This window comes from Mus musculus, chromosome 17 (assembly GCF_000001635.26).
Source record: "Mus musculus strain C57BL/6J chromosome 17, GRCm38.p6 C57BL/6J".
Classification (NCBI taxonomy): domain Eukaryota; kingdom Metazoa; phylum Chordata; class Mammalia; order Rodentia; family Muridae; genus Mus; species Mus musculus.
This window is the reverse complement of record NC_000083.6, coordinates 66,890,593-66,905,638: the sequence shown is the minus strand read 5'-3', so window position 1 is coordinate 66,905,638 and position 15,046 is coordinate 66,890,593. Positions and strand designations below refer to the sequence as shown.

Below are 15,046 nucleotides of genomic sequence, written 5' to 3'. Positions count from 1 at the left end.
CCTCATAGCCTTTCTCTCTGGGTTGAACAAATGAAAAACACTTGGGCATCAGTTATTATTTCCTAACGAAATGAAGTAATTCATAAAGAACCAATGCCCTTGAAGGCATGTGCTAAATTCTAAACTATAGGTTTTTAAAAATATTTCTTTATCTTTATTTTCTGTGTAGACATATTTTGCCTGCGGGCATATGTGTGTACCACATGCAGTGCCTTTGGATGCCAGAAGAGAGCATTGGATCCTCTGGGACTGATGTTACAGATGTTTGAGAGCTTCCATGTTGGGTGCTGGGAATAAAAGCAAGTCTTCTAAAGAGTAGCTAGTGCTTTTAAGCGCTGAGCCATCTCCCTGCCGCAGAAAGCTTGGAATAGTGACTGCAGAGGATGGGTTGGCTTCCAGAAGGTTCCCTAGGCTAGCGTTATATAGGCCACCTCATCCTGGCATCCCATCCTGCTTTCTTGACATATATATCATTCTGTTCAGAAGAAAGTACAACGTGGCATGTTTAGTCCTTGAAATAGGTAGCTGTGAGGGGTAAAGGCCACCCACAGAAGTGTGACGTGCATTCCTTGCTCTCAAGGAAGCTGTATTTCTGACCTTTATCAATGTAAACAGTTCTATTGCAATGAGTTCACTAATGCCTTGAAGTTTGTTGTTGTTTTTGTTTATTGAAAACAAAAGGACTCATTCTATAGACCAGGTCGCCCTTGATTTCACAGGGTCTACTTGCCTGTGCCTCCCGTGTGCTTGGATTAAAGGTGCATGCCACCATACCTAGCCTGTCCTGGGCTGTTAGTGATAATCATGATGAGTGATGGAAGAATAGATGGTGCTGAACTCTAACATTGAGCTCTGTATGACCCTGGGCTTGTTTCCAGTAGAGAAGCTTCAACTTGACATTCTCAAGGAATTGGAAATACAGGTTAGAAGGTTGTGTCTCCTCTTAGTTTCCTTGTCAGTAAAGCAGCTGAACCCTTCATGGACATTGACAACCAACAACTAGAAATGGTGGTTGTGCAAGAACTACCATTCTCCACCTAGTTATGTTAGATGCAGCGTTGTGTAACTGGGGGTGCTACCGTCCTCACGAAGCCCCCACACCACACGTTCATATTAAATATCAGAGGATGGCCTAGGGCCCTGTCTTCAGCCACACAAATCATTATGGACCAGAGGGCAGAATTGGGTTGGTGTTTTGGCATCTTTCACCAAGTTTACTAAAGGATTCTGAGATTTCCACCTAGAAAGTAAAGGGGTAGAGACATTTTCTTCCCCATGCAGCATCAGCTGACTCTGTTATAATGCTGTATTAGAGACACTGGAGTTCTAGTGCCACTGTTGACTGCATGCCTCTTTTGTTCTCCTTTGTGATAGATGTATAGATGTCACCTATAGATGTGACCTTTCATCTATACGATAACACAGTTCCAAGAACACGGAGAAAGGATGCAAGGATAGATGTCAAGTATTTGCTCTTAGAAAGAGTATATTTTAAGAGCTGTAGATGCACTGAAAATATTTTTTTTACATTTTTATTACATAGACCTAAGAAAATTTTTGTAAAATATTTCCAGTATAGAGGAGTTGATTCTTCAAGTTCTTTTTCTTCCCATTAACAGTATGTAACTGCTAATATATATATATATATATATATATACACACACACACACACACACACACACACACACACACATATATATATATATATATTCATTGTCTTCAACTTACTTTGTACAGAGTTTTCTCCATTTCTTAGGAGGCAATCTTCCTCTTGTGAATATTGAATATTAGCATGCTAGAACATGCTGCTTTTCCACAAAATGTGGGAAAACCAAACCTTTTGAGTCTCTGTAAGCCACCTTGAGTTACACAAGCAAAACAGCAGAAAGAAAATGCCTGGACTTTGAAGGCTTTTTCCATACAAGATTTTATATTGATAGATTATTCTTCTATCGTCTATCAGGGAATATATTTCTTTCTGCTAGAAGAATCACCTTCATAGCTGGATAAAATGAGGAAGAGGGGGGCATTCTCTGAATGTTAATTAAGGCTCAGTGACAGTCTTCCTCCTTGACAACTGACGCGTCTCCTCATCTCCTCCTATTGACAGACACTGTCCTGTTAGTCTTTCTTTCATTCCTTTATTGCTTAGGGGGGGAAAAAGTCACTACAATTGAAAATCTAAACTCGACAGATTAACCCTGACATTTTTATGTCTAAGAATGAATTTCGCTTGGAATTTATAGTCCAAGGGTTATACTGATTAAATTTGGAGTTGGCCTTGACCTACCCCTAGGCTCTCTTGTCCATATATTTTAAGTGACTGCAAAATAACTAGCATTTATGAGAGTCTCTTGGGCTTAACCCAAAGTGTTTAATTTAATCAGGATGGAAAGCAAGTCAGAATACCCCAGCCCTTCCCTGCCCTCCCCCTGTCATCTTAAGATGGTAAAAATGTGGAGCGAGGTACAGTAAGATATGGGTGGATTTGGGATAAGTGGGGTTCTTATTTGAGAGAACTGGAATCATAAAACTTCACCATGCTCAGGGATAAATCGGGGAAGGGAGGCCTGGGGAGCAAAGGGGGGAAAGACCAACCCTTTAGCTGACCACAATTCTTTGGGGCTGAGGCAGAGGATTGTTAGGAGTTTGAGGCCAGCCCAAGCTTCATAGTAACTTCCTCCTTCACCTGGAATATGGCCTAAATGGAAGGAGAGGGCAGACCTTGCCCTCCACTGTTGAACTAAGCTGTTTTGCAAGCCACCTTCCCATCACAAGCGCTCACAAACTGTAAGAACAAGCTGAGCACATCTCATCAGACCCACATTCCCTGAGAAAATGATAGAAAATACTATCTTTTTTTTTTTTAAATAATGTATTACATGGTCAAAATTCAACCCTTTTCTTGATTTGAAAAGATCAAACAACAGCTTTCAAAGGCAAGCCAAGTTTGGGGTGGGCCTCCACAGGCCCTCACTCTTTCCACTATTCCCGAAATATGTGAGGAAGGAGGAAAGAGACACGGCCTCCAATCCACCAGCTTTTAGAGAGGTTCAAGTCGATGGGTCAGATCTGCACCACTTTCAAACGTGCAGGGCCCATTTCCAGGACAGATTTCAGACATGCCTGATAGGCTTCTGCACCTAAGAACTGTGTCCTTGGTTTCCTTTTTTATATTACTGGTGATGCTGGGCGTCATCCTCACAGCCCTGCCTCTTGCTGGATAATTGCTGTAGCCTCAAATCCAGCCTTTAGCTCTTTTATCTTTCTGTGTACATCTCCCAAGTGCCAGGATTACATTAAGAAGTCACCATAACCAGTTTCAGCACATGTTTTTGTTGTTGTTGTTGTTGTTGTTGTTGTTTTTGAAAACTGAGCACTTTATATACCCGGGTTGGCCTTGAATTTATTATGTATCCTGGCTGGTCTCAAGCTTGTGATCTGCCTGCCTCCAACCAGCCAGGCTCTGGGGTTACCATCGCATTCCACCATGCTGTGATCTTCCAGTTTTAGTTGAGTTATTCACTTATGAAGTCTGACCTTAGAGCACATAATTTAGGAATCATGTTCTTGAGATAAATTGTAGGATGTTCAAGAAGGCTTCTGGGCAAATCTCTTAGTTTCTTAAAATCTCACCTTCTGCACAGGGAGAAAAGGGGCATCTCTCTTACCTCACAGGGAGAGAAAGACCATCTCTTTTACCTCACAGAAAGGATGCCATCTCTCTTACTTCAAGGGGAGAAAGCTATCTCTTACCTCACAAGGGGAACACCATCTCTTACCTCACTGAGGAAGGATCATTTCTTACCTCACAAAGGGAGCATTATCTTTTACCTCACAGGAGGAGGACAATCTCTTACCTCACAGGGGGAAGACCATTTATTACCTCACAGGGGAAGCATCATATCTTACCTTAAAGGGAGAATGTTATTTCTTACCTCATCCAGGCTATAAAACAATGAATACCACAATACACAAAAGGCTGAGCCGGAAAGCATCTCCTCAGAGTGAGGCACTCCTTGTTCACTTCTGCTGCTGTTACTCTGTAAAACTACTTTGCTGTCATCCTTGAGTCTTTTATGATCAGTGGCTCTCAACCTTCTTAATGCTGTGACCCTTCAATACAGTTCCTCATGTTGTGGTGACCCCCAACCATAAAACTATTTCCATTGCTACTTCATAACTGTAATTTTCCTACTGTTATGAATCGTACTGCAAGTATCTGATATGCAGGAATATCTGATATGGGACCCCTGTGAAGGTGTTGTTTGACCCCAAAGAGGTTCTGTCCCACAGGTTGAAAACCATTTATCTAGACTGGCAAGTCACACATGGGCCTTGAATCCCTTTAGAGATACTCAAAATTGAGTTTCTGAGGAACAGATCTCATGATGGTGTGTGGAAGATTATTTACACGGGCAGCGTATAGGTGTTGGGGTCTTTAAATGCACCAGGGCATGGCAGGAACATTATTTTGTTGTACCCAGTCAAGACACAGGGGCAAGCTACATGGTGAAGATCAGACTAATACTGCTTTATTTACCTGTGGTCAACATCAGACCCATGCCAGAGATCACTCTAAACCCAGGAGCCAGGAAGGATAGGGCTTATAAACCCAAAACGCATGGTTACATCCTACCTTCATTCCAGAGGCAAGCCTGGGACAGAAGTTTTTGAAAGCTTCTGTTAGTTGATTAAAATAATGTTTCACGTTGCTAAACAGTGGCCCTTCGAAGCTTCGGGTGGGGCTGCTAGGAGATTGCTGTGCTCCTCCAGGTGTGGTTAGCCTGGCTAGGGAGCAGCTGGGTGAAGACAGTGTTCCTACCATACACCAGGACTGTAATGAGCCCCACATAGATGATACTGATAGACAGCATAACCCAATCTACTGTGTGACTACTCCCAATGATGATGGTGGCAACCATAATAAAATAAAATAAAAGGTCCCTCTGTTTTCAAATGAGGCTATTTAATTTGAAATAGTAATGGCTCAAAGCAGTGAATAACTTGTAAAAATGTATAGCATACTTTCCTGTTAGCTTGACCATTTGGGGATTAATTTGTCCTGTTGGTATCCTTGGCTTAAATGAGGATGCCTTTGTATTAATCATTCAACTGAGGAAGAAACCTGCTTGTCAGTCAATTCAATAGGGCAGTGTGTGTGTGTGTGTGTGTGTGTGTGTGTGTGTGTGTGTGTGAGAGAGAGAGAGAGAGAGAGAGAGAGAGAGAGAGAGAGAGAGAGAGAGAGAGATGTATGTTGTACATAGAGAGGTCAGAGGACACTGTTTGAGGTGGGGTCTCTTTATTGTTTTTCTGCTGTGACTATCAGGCTAGCTGACCCCGGAGCTTCCAGGGTGTCCTGTCTCCACCATCCATCTCCTCTTAGGATTCTGGAATTTCAGAGATTGTAGCTGGCATCTACTTGGACTCTGGGGATTCAGACTCGTGTCCCCATGCTTGCAAAGCATGCATGTTTATCTCCTGAGTCATCTCCCCAGTTCAAGGATACACTTCACTAGACTCTGTTCAGGTGGATTCTAGAACATCAAACTTCATAGCTTTTACAGATATTGAATAAAGCTGGAAAATTTTAAACCAGCTTACATATATTTTCATTCATAGCTTTTTAAAAAAGTTTTATCTATTTTATGTATATAAGTACACTGTAGCTGTTTTCAGACTCACCAGAAGAGGGCATCAGATCCCATTACAGATGGTTGTGAGCCACCATGTGGTTGCTGAGAATTGAACTCAGGACCTCTGGAAGAGCAGTCAGTGCCCTTAACTACTGAGCCATCTCTCCAGCCTCTCATTTATAGTTTTCATATTTTAACTTTTAACATATAGTTTTTAAACTTTAACTTTTCGACATTTTTTACTCTTCAACCTATTCCACAAAACATATCCTTTATGCCATGTAACTTTGAAGCTACAGAACTATATTCCACAAAACACTTCTTTTATGCCACATAACTTTGCACATAAGTGCAAAGAATTATATTCTAGAAAACACATCCTCCATGCAATGAAACTTTAAATGCTCAGAACTATATATGCAGCCAGAGTAGACATCTAACTGCCTATTTCTTCCTTGGGAGAGCCAGGCCCATGATTCAGATATGTATCACCCTTTCCCTAAGAGTCACTGTTTCTAAATGCCAGTGTATAAAGTAGCTGATATTTCTCATCGTTCCTTAACAAACTCCCTAATTTTGGTTCTTTCGGCCTCATCCTGAAATCCTTTTCCACCACAAACTCAGGGATCAAACATTACCTGAGCAGAGGTCTCTAAGGAGAAGAGGAACTCCTCGTGATAGTGGCAGACAGTGAGGGGCTGCATCTCTCTGCCCCAACTAAAAAGGATGACATTGGCTTTGGATACCAACTTTTCTCTGAGAATCCATGCAGGTGTTGTGATTTAGTTTTGTCTTCTTTACTCAAAGTTGTATCTATTAGATAGATGTAGATAAATAGCTGGTTTTTAGATAGATAGATAGATAGATAGATAGATAGATAGATAGATAGATAGATAGATAGATAGATAGATAGATGATAGCTAGAAGAGACAGAGAGAGACAGAAAATAGATTATGGACAAGTGATGGGCGATAGATGATAGCTATCATAGGTAGGTCATAGATAAATAGATATCTTTGAAAAGAGTATAATAAGAAACAGAATTATATATACATATTATATAATATTATGGATATATACATGTGTGTGGAAATGCATGCACATGTATGTAGAAGCAAGAGGTAAATGTTGTGTGTGTTCCTCAATTGCTTTCCAACTCTCTCTGTACTCAGTTCACAAATCAGTGAGTCTGACCTCCCAGAGAACTTCAGGGATCCTCCTTCCTCCCCACCTCCCTGACCTGAGGATGCCAGGCTTTTCTTGGGAGTGTTGGGATACATACACACATACCTTATGGTCATGGGCCAAGCGTCTACTGATTCTTCAGTCCTCAAAATTATCATTTGACATTTGGTAGGTTTCCCCTTATATACTGTATAATTTCCTTAGATACTGCTGTGTGCTCATGCACAAATGGCTCATAATTAAAAATATGTTCAAGTCAGCCACTTGTGTCTTTAAGCCAGCTTGGGGCTGTTCAAAATTCCCCCTTTCTCCTAAGCAATGAGAAACTCTGACGATGCTGTCATGGTAGGATGAGAGGCAGTAACCATTTCATTAATAAAATTATGATTAATCGAATGACTCATACTACCATTATCTTATCAGATATCTCTCTACATTCTTTTCCTTCAGAGAGGACCCTAGGCCATTGTCATTACAATGGAAGTGATTTGGGTTTAGTTTAAGCTTCTAAAACAAATTTCCCATATAAGCATGAGAAATCGTCCATGTCCACATAATTATTACAAGCATTGCATTCATAGCACTTTATCCTTGACAGAGTCTCGTTCCTTGTCTCTCGTCGTAGACGCAGTGAAGTTGCCGGTCACTGATAGATATGCGCTGCACTGCTGTGGGTAATGCTATCCTGTTTGACACAAGCATTTATTCCCACACTTGCTATTAATATCACTGATTTAAAGTTTGGTAGTAACTTTCCTGGTAAGGGTCTTCTTCCTCTCTTCTCCTCTGACCATCCCTCCGAGCCCATGTTCAGACACCATTCTCTCTTATAACTATCTCAATATCTATGGAAAGTTATCCAAAGTCGGAAATGTGCCCCTTCTTAGTTAGCTCCTTTCTGAATGCTCAGCTTTTGTGAACAAAGGGCAAAAAATAGGACCTACTGTGTGTTGTTTACTTGCTTCTTTTTTTTTTCTCCTTATTTTCCTTTATGCCCATGGCCCAACATCTGAAGGCTTTGCTATAAACAAAGAACAATTGTTCTAAAAAAAAAAAAAAAGAAAAGAAAAAAAGAAAAGAAAATGGTGCCAAACAGACGGACAGGAAATGAAAGTGAACTAGACTGTGGCCAAGCTTTGAGTTCTGCAGATCTGGCCTTGTAACGAGTGCTGCACACAGGACAAGATATGGGGCTGGTCACGTCCCACACAGATGAGTTAACCAATTATGTCCTAAAGAACACATAGCTTAGCGTGTAATAAAGAGAATTCACCAGAATTAGTGAAGCCCAGGTTGAAACTGACAAGTATCATGCAAGAGAGAGAAAGCCAGGCACTCTACAGAATTTGGGAGTGTGAACCCTTGCTATATGGTCAGAAGTCACAGGGGCTACGTGGGTGTGAGTGGTGGGGGAGCTGTGAGCTACAGAGAAGACTGGGGGAGAGCTTCCTGGAGATAGAACAGGGGGCATAAAGGTCAGGAAGGGGACCAGCTGGGGGGGGGCGGAAATCAAACATCTCCATGTGCAGGGACAAGCATGGTGGAAGGCACGTAGAAATAAGCAAGAAACAGAGTTTTAAAAAATGGTGTTGGAAAGAGTTCAAAGGGCTTTACTGCCTCCTGAAGTAAGCAGCAGGAAGGTCTTGGGTTTGCAGTTACAGTTTTGTTAAAGAGTGGCCCAGTTTGAGCTATTATTTCAGACACTGATATCGATGCAACCCAGTATAAAATTAATTAGATAAGGTGTGTGTGTGGTGTGGTGTGTGTGTATGTGTGTGTGTGTGTGTGTGTGTGTGTGTGTGTGTGTGTGTGTGTGTGTGTGTGTATGTGTGTATGCTGAAGTTCAGAACAGGAGGAAAAATGCCAGGGCCCTGGCACGGGGATGAAGCGGGCATGAAGAGAGGATATGGCTCCTCTGACCATCAGGCTTATCTCTGTATCAGGTGTCTCTTCTTCAGCATGGCCCAGAATAGGGTCTCTCTTGTAACTGAATCCAGCTCTATGGGCTGCGGGCCAGAGGTTCTCCCTCTATGACCAAGATCCATTTACTTGCTCTGACTCTGAAAACCTGTCGCATTCGAGACAGTGCGTGAGAATCCTCTCTCGACCTGTATATTCACAAGCATTTTTCTGGACTTGAGGTAGGTAGGGCTCAGTGGTAGAGTGCTTCCATAGCGTGAAAGAGGTCCTGGACTCCTCTGCGTTCCAAGGGCCAGGCCCATATAGCTCTTGCAGCCATGTAAAAGACACTTCCCATCTCAACATGCAGTTTCCCCGATTCTCTGTACATTTTTAGGCTCTCAGATCAGTGATACTGATAGCACACATGTTTAATTTATTGAATACACTCACTTTTTAAAAAAAAATCTAGTGTTTGTATTGTGGGGTTTGTGTGTGCGTGTGTGCATGCGTGTGTGAATTGTGTGGTATGTATACATGTGGTGTGTCTGTCTGTGTTTGTGTGAATTGTGTGTTGGGTATATGTTGGCACACATGTGCTACAGTGTATGTGTGGCGATCAGAGGACAACTTTAGGAGTCAGTTCTCTCTTTCCACTAGGGGGGTCCCGAGGATCAAACTCAGGTCAGGAGGCTAGGCAGAAAGTATGTTTACTCACTGAGCCATCCCACTGACCCTAAATATATTCATTTTTTATAGGAAAGTAAATAAGAAATTTCAGAAGCAGAAAGGGTTCAGGTCAAGGGTTGTAAACAGCCCTTTGTACAGGAAACATTTATGTTTCTCCAGCCACAGAGATGATTCTCAAGTTGCTAAGCATAATCTAGACAATGACCCAAAAGCATAAACTCTGGCAGAAAATATGATTGACAACAGACGGTGGTTTCAATACCTTCAAATGTTAGTTTCATCATCTTGGAACCTCCCCTCCCTCAAGTAATTCAGCCTCCAAAAAAGTCTGAAGCAGCCGACTGTATCTCTCTTATTGATTATGTAATTCATGCGAAGGTACCCATGGTTGATAACTTTATATCGACAAGTTGATTCCTCGTTTTATGACCTCGACCATAATTCAAGAAATTAAAATGGGGGAAAAGAAAGTATTTCATCAGGATAGCAATAGTGTCAATAATCCTCTCAGAACTTTCAGAGTCCAGAGAGTGAAACGCAGAGCTTTTGATAAATTGTCTTACCAATGGGGTGTCAGCCACATCAATACACGGGAGCGATAGCGGCCACAAAATTAGAACCGAAACAAGAAAGAGTGAATTAATTTGGGAGGAGAAGTACCTTTCAAACAATTTTGCATGAAAAAAAAAAAAACCCTGCACGTGTGATCATTACTTGGAAGCTGCAAACAATCTGCTTGCCCCGCCGTGGAAGCGAAGTCAGAGGGAAAACCATAAATTCAAAAGCATAATCAGGTTACAGAGAGTGAGCACAGGTTATTCTCAGAGTTGTAATTGACTGCATGCCCAGGAAGGAAGACAATACTATGTAATTTAGATGAAAAATCTTTGGGTTGTTTTGCCATTACGTATAATATTAAGGTACAGCTAAAAATAAAGTAAATAACACTGCAAAGAATTGTCATTCCCTGAGCAATAAGACATGACTGATTCGTCTCACGGCAATCTTTACAACCTGGATGTTCCTCTTTTTAAGGAAGAGAGTGGAAAAACATGACCAAAGGGTCAAAAGAAAAAAAAAGATTAAAAAATTAGATTATTGCTTCCCTGTAGTCATAGACATGCCAGTATGGAGTGCCTAAGACCAGCTCAGTTGAAATTTCGTCTTCCCTTTCTAACCTTTGCTCTTCCAGATGTGTGGAAGAGGGGAGTGTGTTCTCAGTGACTGGAAATGATACAATACTTCCGTAACCTATACAAGGCTCTGAATTTTACCCCCACCCACCTCTAGCACCACACAATCCCTGTACAGTGGTGCAGGCCTATAGTTGGAGTACTTGGGAAGTAGAAACAAGAGACTCTGAAGTTCAGGGTTGTCCTGGACTACAAAGAGAACCCAAGGCTGGCCAGGATTCTAACACTTTTAGAAGTAATTTTTTATTTAATTTTTTAAAAAAAATATTATTTACTTAATGTATATGAGTACATTATAGCTGTCTTTAGACACACCAGAAGAGGGCATCGGATCCCATTACAGATGGTTATGAGCCACCATGTAGTTGCTGGGAATTGAATTCAGGACCTCTGGACAAGCAGTCAGTGCTCTCCAGCCCCAAAGCAATAGTCTTACACATTCCCACAACTTCCATTCCCTTTGTGCTCTGCCTCCTGGGTCCTGTCAGCAGGTTTCTGTCTCCTGAAGTCTTTCCTCAATAGTTCCCATTATTCCCACATCTCCCCTGTCCCCTGGGGCCTAAAGCCAGGAGGAAAGATGATGGTATTGGTTTGCCACTAAATACCCCCCTAAGCATGCTGGGACAATTGGCATGGGTTGCTTTGGTGAAGTCTAAATGCTGAACCCAAACGGGCTTATCCCCCTGAAGAAGCAGCACCTACCCCTTCCACACAAGGAAGACTCTAAACAGGAGATTCAAACTCTGGCTGTTGGCAATCAGGTGTATCCCTGCCCCAGTTTGGCTCTGACACTGAGAGTCTCTAGCTATTAGAATGACAGTCTTCCTTCAGCTTGCTAATCTCCTTCCTCTACTTTGTGGAATCTGTGGATTCCTACCTATTCACCTCAAGGCCAATTCCATTTTCTCTCTAGTTCATTGTTGTTGGGTTTTTGTTTTTTTGTTTTTTTTGTTTTTTTTTTTAATCTAACTCAACATGTTCTACCTGTGGGCAAAGCCTATCACAGCATAAAGCCTTGCTTCCAAGGTCCCTCCTTGACTGTTCCCAGCCCTGTCTCAGGCTCCAGAAGCAAAGCTATTATGTACTCACAGAGCTTTCTCTGCCCAACACCCTAATGCATGCTTTCTACCTGTCTGGAGCCATCAGGCCACTCGTCATTGCTGCCTCTGGCAAGGAGGCTTGCTGCCTCTGTTCCCCACACTGCTCCAGGTAGGTTCTGGAGCTCTTGGGCATTTAGTGTGACCTCCTGTGTTGTTGACAGTGACCATCTGATGACCTCTGTCATCATGGACAGGAGGACCCAGTAATCTAATTCCCTTCAGTTACAGCACCTGAGCAGAAAAAGCACTTACCAAAGAGGCATCTATTTGAAGCCTGTGCCATATAAACAAACTTATTGTGTATTCTGCAATACTGTGGCTATTGTATGTAGGTGGCATGGGACATCTGGGTAAGACATCTACACTTCTAACATTCACCGGTCATTCCTCTGCCACTTTGGAAAATAATTTCAGGTGTTCATTACATTTATATCCTCCTTCCTCCTCTTCCTCCTCCTCCTCCTCTTCCTCTTCCTCCTCCTCTTCCTCTTCTTCCTCCTCTTCCTCTTCTTCCTCCTCCTCCACGCTGGTTATAAGATCCCATATGTTTTGGGGGTAAGTGACAGGCCCACCCCTCATCTTTTCCCAGTGTTCTCTCCCCAGCCCTCACCTCTGCAGCATCAGGGCTAACTTTACTGTGCACTTTTATTCAAGAGAGAGCTGCCCCCTTTCCTTCATACTACACACTATCTTTATTCGCTTGTTCTGTGCTCTCAGGGCTCAGCCCTCGCCTCCAGCAACTCTATGCAGCTGTTTCAGTCAGTGCGTCCTCTTTTCTCAGAACTGGTATGAGTTAGATGTGAAAATGTTTTTAACTGAAAGTTTTTTTCCTTAAATTCTTTATTTTCTCAATTGATGTATTTTTTATTTACCAAAAGAAAAATTAAGAAAAAAATCCTTAAAATTATTTTGTTATATTAAAACTACATTTGGAGAACTGGTAACCTCGAGTTAATAACATTCTCTTTTTAATTGCACATTTAAAATTGGATATTAAATAAAAATATAAAAGGTTGGACCTCTATTCTGAATGTTACATTTTCCATTTATAAAGTTCTCCACCCTCTTATCAAATATGCATTTTTCTCTATATTTTTTTAAACAGTGTATTTAACCTTGCAATTTCCTCTGCATCAGCCACCTGGTGCTGTGGCAACCGGTCTAGGGAAGTGAGTGTTCCTCAGATTATCATTATTGTCTTATAAATAATATTTAATTATTTTATCATAATAAAGTAATTGTCATTAATACTTTTAACATTTATCGAGAAGCGGGTTTGAGGATTGCCTACCTAAGGAAAAAAATAGCAAGAAGGGATGTTCTGTCCTCTTGACAGTGTCAGAAGTAAATTTAATAATAGTAATAATAATAATAAATAGTCATTGAAGGTTCCTTGTGAAGGCTTTTGCTTACAGTACATCATTGTGAATAAAGACACATGACTAGAAAGTTCATTTTTATTAAAAGCAGTAACTAAAGATGGCACTAGGAGGCAGTACACAGGACACCTGGGACAGTCGCTAGCCATCCTCAGGAGATACACGTGTGCGGGTGGCCTGGGGTCTTCTATCTCGTGTTTCTCCTCTAATCTGCACCCAGCATCATCAGGCCTGGTTACAGCCATGTTCTCTTCCATAAAAATCTTAATACGAGTTTAGTTGGAAAGAAATTGGGTCCATATGCTTCCAAGGGAGCAAGGAAACCAGAATAGCTCCAGCTCCCCCATCCAGTTCCCCATAATGCCCCATTTCCCACAATGCCCCACTCTGCACCATGACTTCCAGTCTGCTGTACATGTGGGCACAGATGCAGGCAGGACCAGTGCAGTTTCACAAGCACAGAGGAGCGCGCTGGTATAAGACACAATGGAAAGGGAGAAAGGTCAGGTTCAAATTCACATTCATCGTTACTTTTGACCAACAGAAATGCAAAAAAGATTCTAGGCGGAGAATTTTGAACATGAAATTGCAGTATTTAATAAGGGTGGTGTGGTGGCCTGGATGCCAGAGGCCATCGTATCCTGATGAGGCAAGGAGAAACCTTTTTTAAAAAGTAGACACCGTTGAATGAATTGGACATTACACCCCTAATATTCTTCATCCTAAACTCATTTAGCAGAGGAAATGGATATCTCGTCAGACATAGATTTGACACATATTCCATCACATTCTACCATAAGCAGGACAGACGGTGTGTAGGAAGGAGGCATGCAAGCGAGCTGAGACAGTCGCCACTCTGAGGCCCCAGTTATCTCATTTAAACAGATATGAACTGTGGGCACCAGTGGTATGATCAACCAGCTGCTGCCCCACGTTGTGAATAAATTGCTTAGAAGGATCCTTTTGCTCACCAGATGTGACCCAGATTCAGATTTCCAAAGGTGGGGGGTCTCTATTGTGTTAACAAAACAATTGCTGGTAAGATGCATGGCAAATGAGCTTATCTCTCTCTTCCAGGTGTTTGGGCTAATACGTGATGGAATTATTGCTTCATTTATGAAAAATAATTGAGGAAAATGTTCCAGCAAATAAAATTTGGATAAAGGCTCAGGAATAGCTATTGTGCTCTTAGCGAGTTTTTTAATGGAGGAAGAACGGGAGCTAAAAGAGATAATAAAAATATTTAAAAATGCATTTGAGAAGTCTGTCATAAAAGGGTCAGACGTGGGTGTGCTGTGGCGGAGTGAAGTGTTGAAGAGCAACGGGAACAATTACAATGCTTTCAGCATCTAGGAAAGCTGCTTTAAAAAAAAAAAATCAAAGCCCGTCTGTCTGCCAGCTCTGATAAGTTGTATTATTCTGTTAAATGCATGGGGAAATTTTTTTTTAATGTAACGACTTTATTCTGACTCACCCACTTGCTCTCCTTTTTGTCTCTAGGGGCCGTTACTCCAAAGCCTGTCCCTGAACCTGAGAAACAAACAGACCACACGGTTAAAATCGCCGGAGTGATTGCAGGCATCTTGCTGTTTGTTATCATATTTCTTGGAGTCGTGCTGGTCATGAAGAAGAGGTAGGCTTGTAGCCAAAAGTGGACTCATTTCTGTATGAAAAGATCCATTTACTGGGTAGGCAACAGTGCCCAAGACACAGCTCTGACTCCATGATTGTGAGTGTTTTTAATCATATAGCATTTGCAGTTAGGGGACAGACATTTAGAGTAAATGCTTGGGTTATTTTTTTGTGGATATACAAAGCATATCCTGCCAAAATAAATACAAGAATTTCATTTCCTCCTGTAGGATAATCTAAAAGCTGCGATTTTGTTTTAGTCTCTGACAGTTGTTCAGTCCTAAGGACTGACAGCTCTGTATTTGATACTCCCAAGCTGAGTTGAGAAGAGA

General features: G+C 41.7%; 1 protein-coding gene across 2 annotated transcripts in view; it reads left to right on the top strand.

Moving 5' to 3' along the window:
- Ptprm (protein tyrosine phosphatase, receptor type, M) overlaps nt 1-15,046 on the top strand; it is a 687,644-nt gene that overhangs the window by 448,853 nt on the left and 223,745 nt on the right. For both annotated transcript variants that reach the window (NM_001357625.1, NM_008984.2), the window contains one exon: nt 14,583-14,715. In NM_001357625.1, coding sequence (NP_001344554.1) covers nt 14,583-14,715 — 133 coding nt within the window. The remainder of the gene's footprint in view (nt 1-14,582; nt 14,716-15,046) is intronic.